The sequence below is a fragment of the Diorhabda sublineata genome, chromosome 8 (genome assembly GCF_026230105.1).
Source record: "Diorhabda sublineata isolate icDioSubl1.1 chromosome 8, icDioSubl1.1, whole genome shotgun sequence".
In the NCBI taxonomy this organism is placed as follows: Eukaryota; Metazoa; Arthropoda; class Insecta; order Coleoptera; family Chrysomelidae; genus Diorhabda; species Diorhabda sublineata.
The window spans coordinates 21,755,686-21,776,768 of NC_079481.1; the positions used below are offsets into that span (position 1 = coordinate 21,755,686).

At 33.5% G+C, this 21,083-nt stretch overlaps 1 protein-coding gene across 2 annotated transcripts in view; it reads left to right on the top strand.

Moving 5' to 3' along the window:
* Window positions 1-14,247, top strand: part of LOC130447507 (facilitated trehalose transporter Tret1-like) — a 31,262-nt gene extending 17,015 nt beyond the window's left edge. The window contains exons 1-2 of one of the 2 annotated variants that reach the window (XM_056784365.1): window positions 1,056-1,225; window positions 11,660-14,247. In XM_056784365.1, coding sequence (XP_056640343.1) covers window positions 1,084-1,225; window positions 11,660-12,996 — 1,479 coding nt within the window. In that variant the 5' untranslated portion in view covers window positions 1,056-1,083 and the 3' untranslated portion in view covers window positions 12,997-14,247. Of the gene's footprint in view, window positions 1-1,055; window positions 1,226-11,659 lie in introns of those variants that run through there. The other variant, XM_056784366.1, reaches the window with a different exon arrangement.
* Window positions 14,248-21,083: the final 6,836 nt, after the last annotated feature.

The following is a 21,083-nucleotide window of genomic DNA, read 5'->3' on the forward strand; positions in this document are numbered from 1 at the left end:
ATCTCAAAAAAATTCTCGCCGGTAAGAAATTCAGCTCAAATGAAGAAGTGATTACTGAAACTGAAGTCTATTTTTAGGCAAGAGACAAATCCTTCTACAAATACACCATCAAGTTAGGGAAGCGTGGAAGTGATTGTATTGCTTTTGAAGTGATAACATTGATGGATAAAATCGATTTTTTGATAAAAAAATGTCTTTTTCTTAATTAGTCACACTACTTATTGAGTGATTATTATACTTACATTTTTCATTTTTTAAACAGAAATATTAAAAAATAGTATCACGTTGAGTTCAACGGTAAAACATAAACCGAAACTGAGAGCAACATCTATTTCGCGTCATCATTATTAAATTTTGACCTTTTTCGTTACACTAGTCCCCAAAAAGAATAAATAATGTGATTGAAAAATTAATGTCGGGAATCGTGTACAGCTGCATCGCCACAGGGTATACTAAAAAAAATTTCATTCTGAAGTAAAATTTTGTGGTATACTTCTAACTGATTTATGTGGAGGGCTTGAGTTATTTAAAAATACTTCAACACCACTTTAAAAGCTGAACATATGAATTGAACGTTATTCTATTAACACACTGTATATATCTTTTTCAGAATATCCCCGCTGTATCCTCCATTTCCACTTTGATAAAACATACGTTCAGAAATAATAATCAAATGTTTCCTTATCTCTATATGAATAATTGCATAAATCAGGAAAATTTAAAACAATGTTTTTTCATAATTCAATTATAAATATTCGAAATGAATACGTAAATGTATCGTGTAAAAGCAAAAGATAATGTTTTGTTCATCATAATTCATAAAAAATATAACTAAATTTTTTTGAAAATCATGACTTTGTTGATACTTATATAAAATACGATGTTCCTTACAAATTGAGATAAGAATTTCTGTAAACTCCACACAGGTATTAAGAGTTCATTGTTACTTGCCCCCATCACCACTACATCGACAATCAAACAATATTATATGTTATCTTATTTACTAGAAAAACCATATCATTCCACTTAATTATTTCATTATAAGACACATTAACAGTTTTAACTTTGTGTAATAAAAAAAAAATGACAAATATTAACATCGATAATACGAATTCCGTTGAAACGAAATATATTCCAAAAGATGGAAAAAATTTTATTGAGTTAGTACCCGAAAATGTAGTCCGAAGATCAGATACATTGTATTTATATTTTGTTGTCATCATAGGTGAGTGGTTAGCTATAGTCTATGGATGAATGTACTTTTCAGAAACACAATTGTAAAATGGGAGGTATTTCTCTTCATATTTATCTAAAGATTTCACTAAATTTTTGTTTGCTCGTTATTTGATGTTGAAAATTAACTGCATTAAGATTATTTGCATTATAATATCAGTATAAACATATTCATATAATGAGGATTATATGTTTATATGAAATATACGGAATATTGTGAAAATATGGAAAATATATTTTTCCATTTCACCTGCTAGTTCAATAAATTTTCTTATTCTATGAAAAAATATGATTTCATGACTTCAAATATGGCGGTTGCTCAAACAATTTGTACTTTAATTTACTGAGTTTTGTAAAAGTTTTTTGATTTGTTGAAAGGGAACGTTATTTAGATATCAAATGTGTGTTTCTTTTGTAAACCTGTTTTTTTCTTTATAGGGGAACCTGTTGTACCTGATACCTATTTTGTTTTTTTATTTTTTCGTAATTGATGGTTAGGTTGTTATTGTTTTTATATATATTTTCTCTATATTTTTCGCTTTTCGAAATCTAATGTTTCCTATACCTAAATACCACAATTTCCATAATAAGGCAATAAGTAAACCTAAACTATATACAGAGTGAGTTTTATGTAAAGAACGCCTCATTTATCTCGGAAACGGCTTGTACGATTTTTATAAATTTTTGTATGCAAGGGTCTTATAAAAGGGCCGGTATTAGGGTGGTATCTACATTGTTGTCAGATCTTTCTTTTTCCGTAAAAATAATGAACTCATTTTTTCCCGAATAATAATGAGTTTTTAATAATTTATGTGTTAATACAAATCTCGTATCAGTCTAGTGTAAGTAACTTAGTAAAAAGTTTGACGAAAATGATGCAGTAAAATATTTATCTAAATCATGGCGCAGAAAACCTTAAACAACTGAATACGAATCTTTAAATATTTGTGTCATGTTAGAAGGAGAACCACAGTTATGAGGTAGGAAAATTACGAATTTTAGAAAACACACAGTAAAGGCGATTACAGCAGATGCTCAAAATGTTGTCCATTTACTTCAATGCAACAAGCTATGCGATTTTTAAAACTTTTCCTGAATATTGCCAGGTTTTGTTCTGTAAACGATGTTTTTCAAGTGTCCCCAGAGAAAATAGTATAAGGAATTCATATCGGGTCATCGCCAGGGGCATTCGATAAAACCACGCCTTCCAATCCATCTTCTGGAAAACATATTATTTAGGTATTGCCTCAAAACACACGCATAATGAGGTGGCACATCATCTTGCTGTAGCCAAGTATTGTCGTTTGGGATATAGTTATTGTCTGAAAATTTGTAATGAGGAAGTTTTTATTGAATGTAATTGTAAATACATACTTGGATTTGGAAATACCCGAACCAACTCAGGTATGATACTATTTTCCAGTAAATCAATGAAAAAAGGACCAATTATTCTGTCGCCTATCATCCTAGCCCATACATTCAGTGTTTTGGGATATTGAGTGTGGGATTCACGCATCCAACAAGCATTATTACGTGACAAATATCTACAATTATACTCATTCACGTTTTCATTAATACAAAGTGGCCACATCGCAAAACATAACATTACTTGAAAAATTTGGATTGTTTTGATTGTAACATTTTCCATCATTAGGTCTGCAAATTCTTCAAGTCTATCAAAATTGTCATCTGACAACTCTTGAAACAACGTTACTTTGTATGGATGAAATTTATTATCACGTGAAATTTTCATTGAATATCAAGCTCCCTGGATATTTGTCTAGTAGTCAAGTGTGGATCGTGTGGATTCTAACAGGACATAAACATCTAAGGATTTGTTTTCAGTTGGTGCTATTTTTCTACGCTCTGATTTGGATAAATCTTTTACTGAACCAGTTTCGTTAAACTTTTTTACTAATTTATTGATAGTAGATCTACACGTTTCTTGTTAACTTCTACTCCTCTCACCATATCCTGATATCATTAAAATATTACTTGGTTTTTTTCCACATAAACGATCCCTTGTGACCTTCAAATAAACTTCAACAATAATAATTTATTGAAATGTCAAATTTGTTATTGTAGCAGTCATAGCCATCTAAATGTATCACTTTATCTTCGACGGAGATAATGTAGCTTCTTCTTCTACTACCTCGCACCTACAGTGCGTTAGCACACCGGTGTTATTTAGGCCAGTCCAGTCTTTTATATTGCGTAGCCGTTTTCGGCCTACGCGTCTCTTTCCTTGGATCATTCCTTTTATGATCAATTGGAATATTTTATATCTTTCTCCTCTAGGAACGTGACCAAAGTATCCAACATTTCGCACATTGATCAAGTTGAACAACTCTCTCTCATTCCCCGCTGTTATTGGTACATCCTCGTTACTCACTCTGTCTGTCCATGGTATACGCAACATTCTTCAAAGGATTCACATTTCGAAGGCTTCTAGTTTATTGATGGACGATATCTTTAACTACCATGTTTCCATGCCGTACAGTAAAATTGACTACACATAACATTTGACCATTCTATACCTAAGGTCAAAGGAGAGATTACGGTTCTAAACATCGGTTTAAATTTAATGATATCCTGTCTTGCGTTATCATTGCGACATTCAATTTCCTGCTGAGGGTCCCATTTCTCATTTATAGTTTTCCCTAGCTATTTAAACGTCTTCACTTGCTCGATAGGCGTGTTATCTATATGTAGTTATGCACTTAAAATTGTATTTCTACTTATTGCCATGTACTTGGTTTTTGTTGCATTTATTTTTAAACCATGTGATTTCCCAATATTGCTAATTTTATCTAGTAATCATTGCATCTCGAGTACGTTGTCTGTGAGTATTGCCGAATTGTCACCCCTGGCGTACCCCTTCTAAAACTTCTGTTTTCATTGTCTGATTCAGCCTAACCCGTACTTTCTGATTCCATTAGAGGCTTTGAATAATTCTTATATCTCCGATGTCGACGTTGCCGCTCTTCTGCGTTTTTATTATAGTGTCACGATTGATGGTATCAAACGCCTTCTCGTAGTCGATAAACGTCTTTTCGTTGGTCAATATAGTTTTGAACGAGGGTATTTAGGCAGAAAACTGCTTCGTCTTTACCTATACCGCTTTTGAAACCAAACTGGGTCACTTTACTTAGTTCTTCTTTATGAACATCCTTATGTGAGGGTTACAGAGGAATAGCTTCAGCATATCACTCGTTAAACTGATCAGTCGATGATCTTTGTATTTTACCGCTTTTGATGTCTTAGGAATCATTATAAAAGTTGAGTAGAGCTATTATTTGGAATTTGACCTGTGCTATAGATGTCGATAAAAATGTTTAACAACATGTCAATGTTATCGTCTTCGAACAGTTATATAGCCTCGGTGGGAATTTCATCTAGTGCACTAGCTTCACCCAGATTTGCTACTTTTATGGCGTGTTCTACCTCACTTCGGATAATGGCCGTATAAGTTTTCAGTGGGTAGGCTTATGCTAGGATGTTTTGGTCTGTTATCCCTGAATAGAAATGAAGCGTAATCCCTCCATGTCTTGGCCAGTTCCTCTTGGGTATTTATAAAATCATTTTGGTAGTTTTTTTAGGCGGTTGGTTTGATAATTCTTGTACACACGCGAGATCTCTTCAACCTTTTTGTGTAGTCCGAAGCTATCGCCCCTCGTTTGTAAGAGTTCTACTTCTTCGCAACGGTTCTTTATTCAGTTTTAATTTGCTATCTTAATCATTTGTTGAGTTTTAATTGGTTTTTTTTATCTTATTTGCGACTTCAGCGTTAGCCTCATTTATAACTGTCTTCGTTTTTTCACAAGTTCCCTGATGTCCTGATGATCTTGTTCTATTTTTCTTAGGTTCTCGTTGATATGTCCGCTATAAGTTGCTTTAAGATGTTTGTCTCTCATTCGTTTCCTCGTGCCCATATATTTGTTATTAGCTGTTTTTCTTGATCTTTGGAAGCCGAAGTTTTATATTCGCAATCAGTGGATTGTGATCAGACGCAATATTTGCACCGGGATAAGTCGCCACTCTCTCAATACAATTTTGGAATCTTTTCTTTATTAAGGTATAGTCGATTTGGTTTCGTATGACATGATTCGGTTGATAACCCGGTGCCCGCCATGTATATAATCGCCGAAAGTACTTGAGCCCGACTATTTAATTTCACTTATGCCCAGCTTTCCTGGACTGTACAAACTACTTACATTCCATGTCGGCACATTTAGAATAATATCTTGTAGTCGTACCTGGTTATATTCGGTGAAGTATTGTAGTATCCCGTTACTTTCAACACTGTATTTCCTTAATTCTCTCCTGTAACGCTTATACCGGCGTGACTCGATCACCAGAGCCTCGTCTGTTATCTAACAGGGTGCACCGCATGACAAACTCACCACTCGACCAGGTGAGGTTGATATTTGGGCCGATATTATCACCATTCTTATCGTCACCCCTTATACCCGGATAATGTAGCTATAACTCATAAATTGTGGAATTTAGGTATATGAAACATTGGATTTCGAAAAGCGAAAAATATACAGAAAAGATCTGACAACAATGTAAATACTACCATAAAACCGGCCGATTGATAAAATCATTGAACACAAAAATTTATGAAAATCGTACAAGCCATTTCCGTGATAATTGAGGTGTTCTATACATAAAACTAATTCTGTATATAGCTTAGGTTCACTTTCTGCCTTATTATGGAAATTGTGATATTTAGGTATAGGAAACATTAGATTTCGAAAAGCGAAAAATATACAGAAAATATATAGAAAAACAATAACAATGTAAACCCTACCATAATACCGCCCGTGTCACAAGACCTTTGTTAAGAATAAGATACAAGTCTAAGATATATTGGGGGTGATGTACCTGAAACACAGACAAGATGTACCTTGGGCGTAAATCATTTGTTCTTGCTTCTGTCACCTGTATTGATATGCTTTGTAGCGTTCTCTTAATGTGTACCAGTTTAAACAACTTACCTGTTGATTCCTCTTTGAGCTTTTCTATAATTACCTCATTTCTCATCCTGTTTATCCTCATTCCTCTTGTTATTATTTGTTTCTTCTCTGCTTAATTTATTTAATATGTATCCGTTCATAACTCAGGTATAATTTCGATATATTAACATAGGTGAAGGTTTTGAGTTGTATATCTTCATTTTTATGACCTTGCCTATTCCACTTTTCCCGAATATAATTCTATATGAGACAGAGTATATTTGATTGGATTTTCTTGCTCTGTTTATCCTATTATATATTTATTCTTTCATCATTCATGAAAACTACTTCCAGTTATTTAAATTTGATCTCTGTTTCAACCTTTACTATAATATCTTCCTCATGTTCCCTTTAATGGTTTACTAATATCCTTTTGCATTTTTTGATGTTAAATTCTATTGTCGAGTCTTATATTATTGTCTTTACTATATATTGAAAAAGCGACAAGCTTATTACAAATGACATGACTGACTTTGTGATAAGAAACATTCACAATCAGTTTTATTATCTGCTTTCATTATAAGAATAAACTTATAAGAAATATGGGAGATGTCAACAAAAACGAATGTCCATAAATATTTTAATAGATTATTGAATAATAATTGATATTAGTTGCTTACTAGTTAATAAAAGAACGATATTGTTCAACAGGCGTAGTATTTGCCAAAAGGAACGCCAGTGAGTTTTGCAAATTACGCGTGTTTACGTACAATATTTTATTTAATTCCGTGCTTTTATAATATTCAATAGAATCTTCAATTACAATGAAAATATCGTAGAATCTAATGGTGTTAGAAGTATTGTTACTATGGAAGCAATCAACGATTTTTCAAAATAAGTGGATTCAAGTCAGAAGTTACTAATTGAAATGTCTTCAGATAGTGAATCAGATATTCCATTTGTAGTACGAGAACCTGCAAATGCTGCAGTGGGTAGTTTAATACCTAAAAAATAAAGAAGTAGATACGCACTTGGCCTATCAAAAATGGTGAGATTTGAGAAATATAAGGAACATCAATGAAAAGGTTCTACTATTTTGGAAATTTAAAAACATTAAAAAGGCGTCGAATCTGTGGACTACATACTCAATGTTGAAATGTCGATATCAAGAAGTATACTATGCTTTTGGCTTGGCTAAAGAGACGGTCAGCAGGATACCATCCAAAAAAATCGGAGATTTTGACGAATGAGAATGTGGAAAGATTTATAAAAGTGACTGAAGATTAAATATTTCCATTTGCAAATATATAACATAATTCACGATATGCTTATAATTTATTATTAAATGAATCTGTTCCTTACGTCGCAATGATATTAGGGATTGCGGAGCTTGCATAAAAGCTGAACTGACTTCCCTACAAGGAGATGTATTGATTGAAGGCAAAACACAATCTATTCGTGAATCTGTGGTCACTCCTGGAAATATTGCTGGTGTACAGCTTATTAACCTCCTCGAAAAGTATAGAAATATTAGATCTCCTGTTGTAGAGCACGACAGATTTTTTTGCGATATTATAATAGAAAATATGTCTTACAGTCCGTGGGCATAAAATACCATTGGAAAGTTAGCAGCAAAGATTGCTCATCAAAAAATAAGAGAAGAATTTCAGAAAACATTCTGGGCCAAACCCCTGGCACAAATGTGGATATAACTACTACAAATGAAATTAACATTAGAAAAGAAGCTCAAGAGAATATCTATCTAATGATGTTGTTTTATTAATATTATTAAATTGAAATTATCCGTTATTACAGTAATTCATAAATAATTCTTTGACACTAACAACAGTTACGTGAAGTTTTTTCGTAAGTACTTTTCAAAATTGATACATGAAGGTTATGAAAAATGTGACGTTTATAATGTGAAGGAGTGACATGTATCCCACTTGATAGCGGAATTAGATAAAAATACTTTAACCAGACGTTTTAATCGAACACTGTATTAATATTTTATATCAGTCAATAATTATCAACAACATATCAATAACAATAATTTAATTAGCATTGTTGTTAATTCTGAAACAAAATTCGGAATATATATATCCAAATCCAAATGCTCTTGAATTTTTCCTATAGGGGATAGATTTTATAAAGAAAAAGTTTATGCTGTTATTACATTGTTGTTACATAAGATCTGCTCAAATCGTTTGTATTAAATAACTTTTTATACAATAACAATTTTCAATAGATTAAATATCTAATTTAACCCTTTCACTCCCAATTGTTTTTTCGCAAGTAATTATGGTAATCAACAGCTTAATGGGCTATTCAACACTCAACTGATATGGAAAAATTATTGATTCATTTTTTATTTCAAGGAGGTAGCTAGAAGATAGTGGAACACATAGATCCCTGTGGAAACTTTGTGCGGGACCTATTTAAACCAATTGTAATCATTATAATCTTATTCACAACAAATTTTTATGTATGAAAACTAGAAAAACAATTTTTGCACAGAGGAACATTGCAAGCTGAGCAGAAGGTTGTTGTGCGTTTTTCTCTCTCATTTTTTGTACAACTGTGACATCTCCTACGAGTTGGTCCTTCATTTGGAAGATGATCCCCAACATTCAATAACCCTGTGGATGGTTTTGATGGTCTGCCGTATTGGCGTTTTCTAACAAGCTTGGCATATTTTCGAGCCTCCGAAATCATTGACTCCGCAAGTGGAACCAGAAAATCTAGGAAAGAAATTTTCTTATGATGTGTTTCTCTCCAAATAATCCATGCATTTACCGCACTGGTCATAAACAAACGGTAAAAACTTTTTTCCACCACTTATGATCCATGTCATAAATACCAATCAACTGGTCAGAAAGATTAACACTTCCCATGAGCCTATTGTAATGGGCCACAATTTTAGGACAAGGAATTTCCTTTTTTATTGTCATCTTTTTCTTTTCTGTTCACCAAGGTCATATCATTTCCATGACAATTTGAAAGCAGCGTTACTTCTCTTGTATCTTTCCGCCGTAGTACCAATTTGATTATGGACAAATTCAGTTTCACCTCTGTTTCTTCTCTTTTTCCCGAATTTAGGCATGTTTCTGCGATTACCAATCACTGTGCCAACACAAGCCAATGGAGATTTGTTTATTAGTTTCGTCAACGTGAAAAAACGATCAAAACATAAACTAATCTCCGGATCTCTTATTGAAGATGAAAGCTTCGTGACTACTGATTCTCCAAGAGTGGATTCGGTATCTCTGTTGCCATTCTTTCCACAATAAATGTTGAAATCATATGTGTAGCCTGTTTTAGAATCCCAGCGTTCCCATATTTTTATTCTTAGGTTTGTAGGTTTCAAAGAGAGGTATTGTTTCAGAGAACTCTCGCCCTTAAACTTAGCCATGGCTTCATTAATACTTTGGAAAGTGCTCTCACTTCTTGCTTTTTGAAATCTTTCATTCAAAAAATCAATCACTGGTTCAATGTAGTACAGTTTAGTCGCGTTCTCGTTTTTTTTTCAGGATGGTTGAAGTACATTTTCGAGGACAAAATTTGTAACCTATTTCTGGATATGGCCTGTTTGATTGCAGTGTTTCCTATTGAAGAATTAATAGACCAATAATGTTGGAATGTTGGAACCCTATTGTAAGACATCATGAAGTATCATCCCAGTACAATTATTATCTCGTGCTGATCGGTTAAAACTGTCTTTTGCTTTTCATCTTTATTGAGTATATTAAATCTTCCATTAGTTTGTTTTGCATCCATAAAACAAGACTTCTTGGAAACATCTTGAGAAATACATCAAGATCAGTTGATCCGCTGTTCAGATCAGCCAGAATGCTGCATGGTTTAGCACTAGGGATATTCTTTCTTGGAGTGAATTGCAAGTATATTTTCCTCCAAGTGTCCGAATGAACAAGTGGGGAGGCAGTTTGTACCTCATTATCTGAACTAATATTATCTAGTTCTTCATTGTTTTCAGATTCTCGTCCTGAATTTCGAGCAGAAAACACAAGATGATTTACTCCTGGAAATTCTGTAGACACATCCGACTCCCCATTATCTTCTGACTCGTCAGGTTCAAATTCTGAACCGCTATCTTCATAAGGGTCCTCAATATCAGACAAATGTTCAACTATATACTGTAATTCATCCTGATTCAGTTTTCTTTTTCTGCAAAAAATAAAAAGAAAATTACCAATGGGATCTCAAAAAACATAACCAATGGGACGTATATGTACCAAAACAAAATTATCATTTTCTTGTGACCAACTGAATAGAGTTTGTAGCTAACAGGTGGCGATTATATTTCTGGATATACTATATTTCTTACCTGGACATTATTTGAAAATAATTACAGCGACAAATATCTCGAATAATCAGAAAACTTGATAATATTTGAGAACTTCGTCTACTCTCGTACACGCACCAATAAAATGCACGCCTTAGGAAAATTCTTTCGATGATATCTAAAATATTTAATTATGATATTATTGCGGTTTTCGGGGTTCAAAGTGATGATACTGCACTCTGCCCAAAATTAAATATATGTTAAATTTAATATACAAAAGTAAAAGTGAATGTTACAACAGTAATGAAACAATTGCCGCCTAATCTATTTTTGCCTATGTCATCCGTCACCGTTCACTGTCAACGGAAGCTGATTGCTCCGATTGTGAGAGATATCAGCCAACACTGATGGCGTCCTGATTTTAGGAGCGGGTCTTACAACATTTTAGAAAATATAGGATGTTTCCAAAGTGAAATATTGCCGTGGGGTATTTGCTATTTCATTTTGAGATTAAAACTTTTTATAAATATATGTGATAAGTTTAGTCGGTTATATGTCAGAAGACAGAATAATTCTCAATAAAGGAGCTTCTAGTGTAAATGGAATTCATTTTAATGGAAGCAGTTTATGAAAATCCAGAGGATTATATCCAGATAAGCTTGATGGATATGGGTTTAGAGATACTAGCAGTAAAGATTGCAACGTTGGGATATAAATAAGTTTTTATTTCGAAGAATATGAATTTAAAATATCTACCAACACTTTATCTTGTTTTTAATCAAAATTTTTCATCATATTTTATATGGAAATGTATGTAAATGCGATAGTATAATCGTATATACACTCTGAGAAAAAGTTATAGAAAGTCAAATATTTCCAATACAGAATCCTAAGAATGATGGAATTCTCAAGTAATGTGCACATATTGTTCTGAAAATTCATCGACTTGGTTAGTCTTGAAGCTCGATTGATATACGGTTATAAATTATTTCAATTTTCATCCTGTCGGAATGTACATAAAATATGAAATATTATTTATCAATTATACTTGAAATTAAGATTGTTCATTGACAAATAACTAAATAACTATAAATTGTTCCTAGAAGTGAGGAATTTTACTTACTTTTACTATTAATTTTCTTACTTTTTGCCTTACTTTTTGCAGGAGTTATACCTTCATTCACAATAGGAGCTTGTACGGGGTGGTTATCACCCGTCATGGTCAAGTTGCAATCAAATGACACAAGTGTGAATCCACTAGCCCGACCAATAACGACATTTGAAGTATCTCTCTGTTTTGCCGTACCAGGAATTCTATCAATTATTGGAACAAGCATATTACCAAAAATAGGCGACATATTTGGAAGAAAGAAAAGTATGATGTGTTTTTGTATTGGTTTATTTTTATCTATAATAGGTCTAGCATTTAGTAAAAATATCACTGTCATGATTCTTTTTCATACGTTTATTGGAATTTTCCTTTGTGCATATTACAATCTTGCCCCTATATATTTAACAGAGATTTGTGAAAATCACAATAGGGGTAAATTTGGATGTCTCTTTACATTCTTTGTACCGATTGGAGAACTAGCTTCCTTCATAATCGGTCCAATGATTAGTTATACCATTTTCACGCTTCTGACAGCGATTCCGTTAATACCATTCTCATTATTTCTCTTAGCACCTGAAAGTCCAGTGTATTTGTTAACAAAAGGAGAAAATCAGCGTTGTATGAAATCATTGAAACAACTGCGTAATAATAAAACAGAAGAAGAATTAATCTCCGATTTCAATGAAATCTCGAAAACTTTAATATTAGATGATAAAATGAAAGAAGCTAGTTTGGTTCGACTTTTTAGTACAAAAGAATGTAGGCTAGGACTCATTTTAGGCTCCTTACCATCACTTGTACAAATTTTTTGCGGTGTGCCCATAATAATGTCATTGCTGGCTCCAATTTTCAATCAATCTGGTTCTAATTTATCCGGTGAAACAATAGCAATCATTGTGGCATTGATTAAAACAGTAAGTTTTGGTTTCACTTCTTTTGTCGTTGAAAAATATGGTAGAAGAAAGTTACTAATCGCATCATCTCTTGGAATGGGATCTGCTATTTCAGTTCTGAGTATATTTTTCTATTTAAACTCAATAAAATCACTTTTCATCCTTCAGTTCAAGTGGGTACCACTTGTAGGAGTTTTAGTTTATATCGTTTCTTATTCTATAGGAGTCGGTACATTACCTTTGGTGATTATTGGCGAATTATTTGTTTCTGAATTGAGAACCAGTGCATTTGCTTTTATTATGGCTGTAAGTGGCGTTCTATATACCATTTACTCAGCTTCATATCCGTTGGCGGCTGAAATGATTGGAGTCCATTGGTGTATGGGTATATTTGGATTTGCTAGCTTCACAGGAGGTTTATTAATATACTTATTTTTACCTGAAACAAAAGGAAGAAGTATTTTGGAAATACAAAATTTATTGAAACATTATAATTAATGATTATATATTATTTCTAGACAAATCAACTTTTGTTTAGGATAAAATTGTAAATTGTTATACTGTACTGAAATGTTGTTAATAAATATTATCGTACAGAGCTCAGCATAAGTATGGCAACAAATTTGCGTTAAGAAAAAAATGCAGCATCAAAATTAAGTTATTGAAATGAATTACAGAAAGGTCCCATGACCGTGCGAGCCACTCAACGATTCTTCGTCTTCCTAACCATTTACCAAAATGAACAGCAAGATACACATAACGCGTAGTGCGGCGAAGTTCCATTCTGCATGAAATGACGGATGTTCGCGAGTGTTGGCTCGTTGTCCATTTGCCCACGTAAATATTGGAGCATTTATAGATAACTTTGCGCCGTGACGTGACCTTCAAAAAAGTACGGACCCATTAGACCAGTCCACACACACCAGGCAAGTTTACTTCTTCTTTAATGAAGTCTTGAGGATTCTGATCATTCTAGTATACGCAGTTATGCCGATTGATTGTACCGTTCAGCTTGAAGGTTGCTTCATTTCACCATAGAATTGAATCCTAAAACTGCGGATCATCCTGACTGCATCCGAGGTAGCACTCGCAAAATTTCAATTTGCGATCGAAATCATGGAGGAGACGCAGACGGTAAACTCGATAAGGTATGCGTTTCAGCATTCGCGTTACAGAACGATTGGATATTTGAAGTTCTTCCGAAAGTCGTACTACACAATGGTTGGGCTGCTCAACTAGCACTAGTGCCATTGTTTCCATATTTTCGTTAGTTGTTACAGATACCGTCGTTCAGAACGAGACGCGTTGACAGCCGAGCTAGTTTTGACGAATTTCTGGTTCATTTTCTACACTGTCGAACAAATTGTTTCGTAATCCGCGTTCGTATGCAGATATGACGAAAAAAAAAAAAAACTATTTCTTGGAGCGTGAATTTGTATTGGTAATTCAATTTTTAAAACGCGGTTTACTCGACGAGATCGTGTTATGACACAGACTCAACTGTCTGAAACACGGACGTGGCTTCGCTTTAATCTTTTTTGACAGCGTTGCCAAACTTATCAGCATTGCGGGACTCACACCGATTTTTTGAGAGCGCGCCTGACTTACGCCGACCTCTGTATATGGTGAATTTCATTTTAGAATGAAAATTTTCAATATAAGAGACGTTTGTTCAATTTTACGAACTTTTTGATAACTTCATATACAATTATATTGTAGAATTGTGAAAAATAAATCTATAAAAATCTGTGTCTTTCTTGAAATTGAATTCTACCGAGCAAAAACTATTATTTTTAAGTACGTTACAAGCTACGTGAGCCGACTAACAATTGGCTAATGCAAAACGAGCCTAGCGAAGTATATGGTGAATTACGGACAAGTGTTAAACTTCATTATAGTCAAGGTTTTACGTACAGCTATTGAAATGAGGGTATTCATTTGACAGGCCCTTAGTTATCTCACTCTGTTGCCGCAGTGTTGGCGTAGTGATCGAGAGATGGATGTCAATCTAATAATAATACTTATTATAATTTCTATGAGTGATGAATTGTTATGAATAAAACTAGTTGTTATGTAAAATTAGTTTATGATGTAAATATTATGAATGCTCAAATTTTTGCCCCTGATGTCAGAGATCGTGTTTTGTATACAAATTTCGTATTTGTATGTGTATGTGAATTGTACTTTGACACATGACCGAAAGAAATCCACTGATTACTTTCTCTACAGCTATAATGAATACCTAGATCAATTAGGTTTGGCTATTGAGTACACACTAATGTTTTGTTTGTTCAATGGATACGCACCTTAACACTCGTTAAAACCTACTAATTTGATCATAAGGAATATGATTTTTTAGTCTACGCTGAACTGTTGGTTGCACCATTACATTAGATGCCAGTCTGTTTGGATGGAGGCTTGACGTATTTTTATAACTATAAACTATAAGTTTTGCACAAACCAAGGAGCATCTTCGGTAATTCGTAGGACCTTCAATTGGAATCGCTTCAGAATTTCAATATTGTAGTTGGCTACTGATCCCCACAATGGGACTCCGTAGGTCCGTATGGGCTTGAGAATTGCTTTGTAGATCAACACTTTGTTTTTAAAGATAATTGAAATTTCCAACTTATCAGCCGGTACGAATCCTTCAGCTTCAAACCCAATTAATTGCGTTTGGTAAATATGTGTTTTCTCCAGGTTAATCGCTTGTTCAGGTGCATGCCAAGATATTTGACATCACGTTGTGGTAGGGCTTGACTGTTTACAGTGACTTCTTGACATTTGCCTTTGCAGTTGGTAAAGGTTACCTGGACTGATTTAGATTCGTTTGCTTTAATGCACCATTTCTTCAGCCAATTTTCTGTCTTGTTGAGATGGAGCTGTAATGTATTTGTTGGAAATATAGGATCTTGGTGTGATGCTAATATGGTGGTGTCATCTGCAAATGTAGCTGCTAATACATCATTGTTAGTTGATAGATACGCCTTGTAGATCAGGTAAACCAATGATCCCAGGACACTGCCTTGAGGAGTTCCGACGTTCATTTTGTAAAGTGGTATTTATTTGTTCATCAAGATAGTTAACAAAGAAATAGCGATCATGGAGGTAGGAATGGAGGATTTTGTAGTGGTTAATAGGTAAAGATTTTCTGATTTTAAATGGAATGCCATCATGCCAAATCTTATCAAAGGCCGTCTAAAAACGCTACAGAACAATATTTTCTGTTTTCAAAATCTTCATTTATTTTTTAGTTTCACGGTAGAAACTTTCTAATACATTTATTCAAATTCATTTTCTGGAATTTGCTCGCCATAAAATCTAATTGTGTTGATACAATTAATGGGCTAGGTGATTAAAATGTAGAAAATACTCTTAATATTGGTACATTTCTCTCTGTGATGAATGAGTTGAATATTCTATGAAAGTATTTAAGCAATATTTGTCTCTTTTTCTTACTGTTTTAGGTTTACAAAAGAGGGGTGCTATCAAGTTTTCAACTAATTTTTTTTTCAATATCTTCGTTCTGAAAATTATTTATACATTTCATCATTTCAGATCAATATAAAAATGTTCTATGTTTACTGGTTCGCATTTGGAGTCGAATCGCTCAAATGCTTTCTTTTCCAACAATGATGTTAGTTCTTCTCACATGTGTCTAGAAAGATATATTTCTTCAATTCATTTTGATAAAAGCTTAAAGAAAAGGCGAAACGTCATTTTAGCTTGCTTTTAAATAATTATTAAAGAAAACTAATTTTAAAACAGAAGAGACCTAAAAGCAAAAACGTTTAGAAAGATGTATTTTTACATGAGCTCTTCAGCTTACTACTATTTGTATACTTGAAACAACTTCATATTTCAGTGAAAAAATTGAATCTCCAACTACAAATGAATTATGATGAATATGAAAAACAAGAAATAAATTAATTGATATACAGGTGATAGTATATTGTACTCGCCGATTTTAGGTTGCATGCTTCATGTCAAAATTTTTGTCCCCATCCTACTCTCATCTGTATTGGAAAGTATTGATACCCATATGTAAGAGAGACGGAGAGAGAGAGCTCTGTGTCATTCTCTATCATCTCCTTCCAAGAATTATTCGCGACCGCAATTGAGTACGGCGTCGGTCATTTGGTCTCGGGAATCAATATAAACCAGACCGGACTTGCATTTGCTTGCGTTGTATTTGGATATATTCCGAAAAGTTTCGGACATACAAAAATCGAAATCGGATATTTACGTTTGTTAAAATACATGTGAAATTGTTTTAAACAACTTACATTTATCCCGGTTGCAATAATAATACCAATCATGGAAGAAAATGGAATATGGCCTTATGGACTTAAACATTGTGATTGAACGCGCTTCTTTTATTGTAGTCACCATTAATTTCTTAGATCGAGACCAATCAACCGAGTAAACGACCGCTCGTTTCCAGACTTTACAATACAGGGACTTTATTGTCAAAGAAAACGTTCACAACTCGCAAAGGGGTGCTGCTGTATCAAAACAAATATGGCTGCTGTAAGGCTCCGACGTCCATACGATTAGCCTTGATTTCAATAATTATATTTGATTAGTATTTATTAAAAGTGATAAAAATGTTGTTACTGTCTTTGAATACATTGTGTAATTATACTGATGTAACTCCGTCATTTCAAAATATAATTGAACTTAAAAAAATACTGGATACATTTTACCAAAATATTCAACATAAAATAACTATGACTAATATAGTCATCACAGCTAAATACTTGTTAAATTTAACTAAGTTTGAGTATTATATTCGCAAAAACATAATGACAAACTTAGTTAGATTTTCTCTCCAGAATTTAGAGATAGAAAAAGAGAAGTGACTTAAATGTATTGAAATTTTGTTGATAGTTAAAAAACTTTTTGTTATAAAACTTAATTTTTATTACTTTAACTGCTCTCATAAAGTAACTATTACAAATTGCTTCAAAAAGGAACAACATAAACGATACTTTAATAGCTTTGTTTGCGGTAGAGATCCTGAACATGTTCTGTCATCAGATTCGACTCATTTTCATTGTGTTTACGCACTATTGGATTGGCTTCCGAGCCGCATACTATTACAGGAAAATTAAGACGATTAAGAGTAATATTAACAGTAGTGGAATTTATAAACAAGTATCCATTAATAAAATGGATTGCACCTGCCAAGCTGGCAGGAGTCACTGCTGTAAGCACATTGTTGTATTGTAATAGGTACGTGAAACTAATACATATAATGATTGCTATGATAAATACAAAATTTCAACTGATACAAAATGTTTATGGTCGATTTATAAACAACCTGTGATGGAATTGTATGAAGGACTTTCTGTTGTATCAAAGTAGACAGATACCTCCTTTTCCTTAGAATATATTATTAGAATTAAGACAAAATTTCATCAAATATGATAGTGAAATTACTCTTGGTAAACACTGGTAGACAAACTATAAATTATTGTTGTTAGTCGTTAAAAAAATAATTTTTACAAAATTATTTCATGTATTTTTAAGCAATCGTCCTGGAAATAATATTAAAGCGAACATTTCACCTAAGAGGGTTTTGTATAAAAAAATGATAATAATAACAATATTGTTATTATATATCGCAACTTGTTAGTGTGAACCCAGAATCAAATATGTGAGATGACCTTTTGATGCTATTACTGTTTATAATTTTGTAGACAACTTTTGAACACAATTAATCAGCAACAATACATCTGTTACATAGTTAATTAGTAACGTCTTTAATATAGAGCAAAACGTATGTAAACAATGCTACGCGAAGCCTTGTGGCAGCCGTATTGGATAGTTCACTTGGTGACCGTTAGGGTTCGCAGTGCAACTTTAAATTTCCAATCCATCGCTAGACATCAGAGCGGCGCCATTGCAATTTCAGACACTTAAACGCGGACAATATGAGAACCACGCTCTCTGTAGAAATTGGTCTCGGTTTCAAGACCTCTATGTAAGACCATGATTATACTAATGATGTCTAGCTTTAGACCTCAACCTGAAGATGTTAGTATTTAGAAGCAGTTGAATATATTCACACAAACCTTGAGAATTACTCTAAAATTTTATCCATTCTGGACAATTATTTTCTAATTTAAAATCGTAAAAGTGACTATGGAAATTTATATGAAATCTATGAAACTAAATATCGAGCTGTAATGAAATACTTGTTTTTGAGAAGCAATATGCCTACCCAAATTAATTGAGGTTTGTACTGTAAAATTCTGGATAACTAAATTCAAACGTGGCCATATCTGCTTGGCTGACGATGAGAGTACGAAACTCGAAAATATCATCATGTCACATTTGTTCACTTTGTACAAAGAACATTTTTTAGGTTTTATTGACGTGGTTTAAGAAGAATGAGTTATTTTTTACGCCACTACATATGTGAAATAAAAAAGCTGTCAAGACAGTGGATTGCAAGAGGCAAACGTACTCAGAAAAAGGCAAAGACGGTTTCATCGGCCTGTAAAGTGATAATGGCCTTTTTTGGATTGTGTTCAGCAACTTTCTTGAAAAATGTGAAACATTAGTGTATTACAAAACATTGTTTGATAAGGTGAAAGAAGAAATTATGAAAAGTGACTGATTCGAAGGAAAACACACCTTCTTACACTTTGGGGAAAGTCATGGCTAAAATTTACGAATTGCACTTCAAATTAGTTGACCACTCACCGACTCTTTCCTGTTTTCTCTCCTTAAACGTTCAATAACAGGATAGATATTTATTATTTGGGGTGAAAAGCCAATACCTATTTGGTCAGAAAGTTCTCAGACAACCTCCATACTCAAACTGTCATCAGCATACTATAAATAAAAAATTCAATCTTTGAAGGGACTGGCGAATGACATTTTCATTATCTGTATTGCTAATCGGCTGTAAAGATAACTTCATGATAGAATAAAGTTTTTATAATGAAATGCGAAACTAGATAAGCTCCCGTGAAGAAACCACATTGATAAGCAGGCCCAAAAAGCAGATGACACTTTTTAGACTAGCACAGTTAGTCTAAGTAGAGCCTGAAACCTGTTTTGGCTAGATGGATCCATATCGCCTATATAATCTCACGACTTATATAATTATCAGCCGTTTGGTGGACCGCATAAAAAAAATATAGTACAATATATTGTCTATGGACTTGCACTGCTCGGAATTATGGGAACTATCAAAACTACCCTTACGCTTTAATTCTAAATCTCTATACGGAATATTTTAGTGGAAAAGACTGTGGTCAGGATACAAAATATCAACGAAAACAAAAACCATTGCAACAGCATCTAGTATATCGAAAATCACCGAAAATCATTGTTCTGTTTACGCAGGTTAGTTAGATGTTAGTATAAAGCTAAAATCAGTTGAGCACCAGCTATACATACGATATATCAATTCTTCAATTCCTTATAATGTCATGCCCAGGCATCTGTTAATATGGATTTCGCCTTTGATTATATCAAGAAAGGATCTTCGGTTAACATTTGAAACATTGGAATTCGAAAAAAACAATATAAATTACCATTACCATTTAATATAAAATCTAGCAGGGACCCTAATATACATTTTACACAATGGAGAAACAGTTGGCAAATATACAAATTGTTTTTGTCCTTGCCATGAGAAGTGAAAACCATGAAAGTGTTAGGTTTTGGGGATGAAATTCATAACGATCATACTACATCTGGAAATATCTAGCAGAAATAATAAGTGAGCTAGAACCGTTGGTGATATTCATACTGAACACACTGTTTACACCACCATTACACCAACACTCACAATTACACTGTCTGACGCGCGCATCGATAACCAAGTTTATGGTCTTTCAGAGACTGAAGGTGAACCAGTTTATTTTCAGTCTCTGAAGACGATATAGTGTAATTATGAGTGTGTAAACAGTGTGTTCAGTATAGAACTAATAATTGTCTTCTTGCCAGTCTCAACAGTCCTAGATGCGTATAGAGACCGAATGGAATAGGTCAAGCATTCTGGTTTGAAAGTTAACCATTGGTGACTACAACAAGCAGGATTGGATCAACTATAAATACATTTCCTGGAAATTGTATCTCGTATCTCATGCTATTGCTGTTGGAATTAGAGTTTCACTACGACATTGGTGTGAGATCGTTTAAGCTTGTTTGTCATAGTAGATCATCAGAACTATGGCAAGAGTGTGACTCAACTCAACATAGCCCAATAACAGTATCTTCTTTTCTGTCTGAAATATTAGGAAGACTTCTGGATAGGTAAATTACTTTCAAGACGGTAGAAGTTTTAAGCAACTGAAAATATACTTACCAATCAAATCTACAGATTCAGCGTTGTATGGTCTAATCGCGCTGATCTTGAAGTCGACAGAAGTCGAGAAAATTGCGATTATCTCTTTGCTCGATATCCAAAGAGCTTAAAATAATCCCAATACAACCTCAATGATAAAAGTAATGGGTGGACAGCTTTTATATAAAATAGGTTGAAAATAATATTGTTTTCGCTGTTAGTTATACTTTTCCCTCAATAATTTGTCGGTAACGTTCTTTATAGTTTTGACAGTATAAAC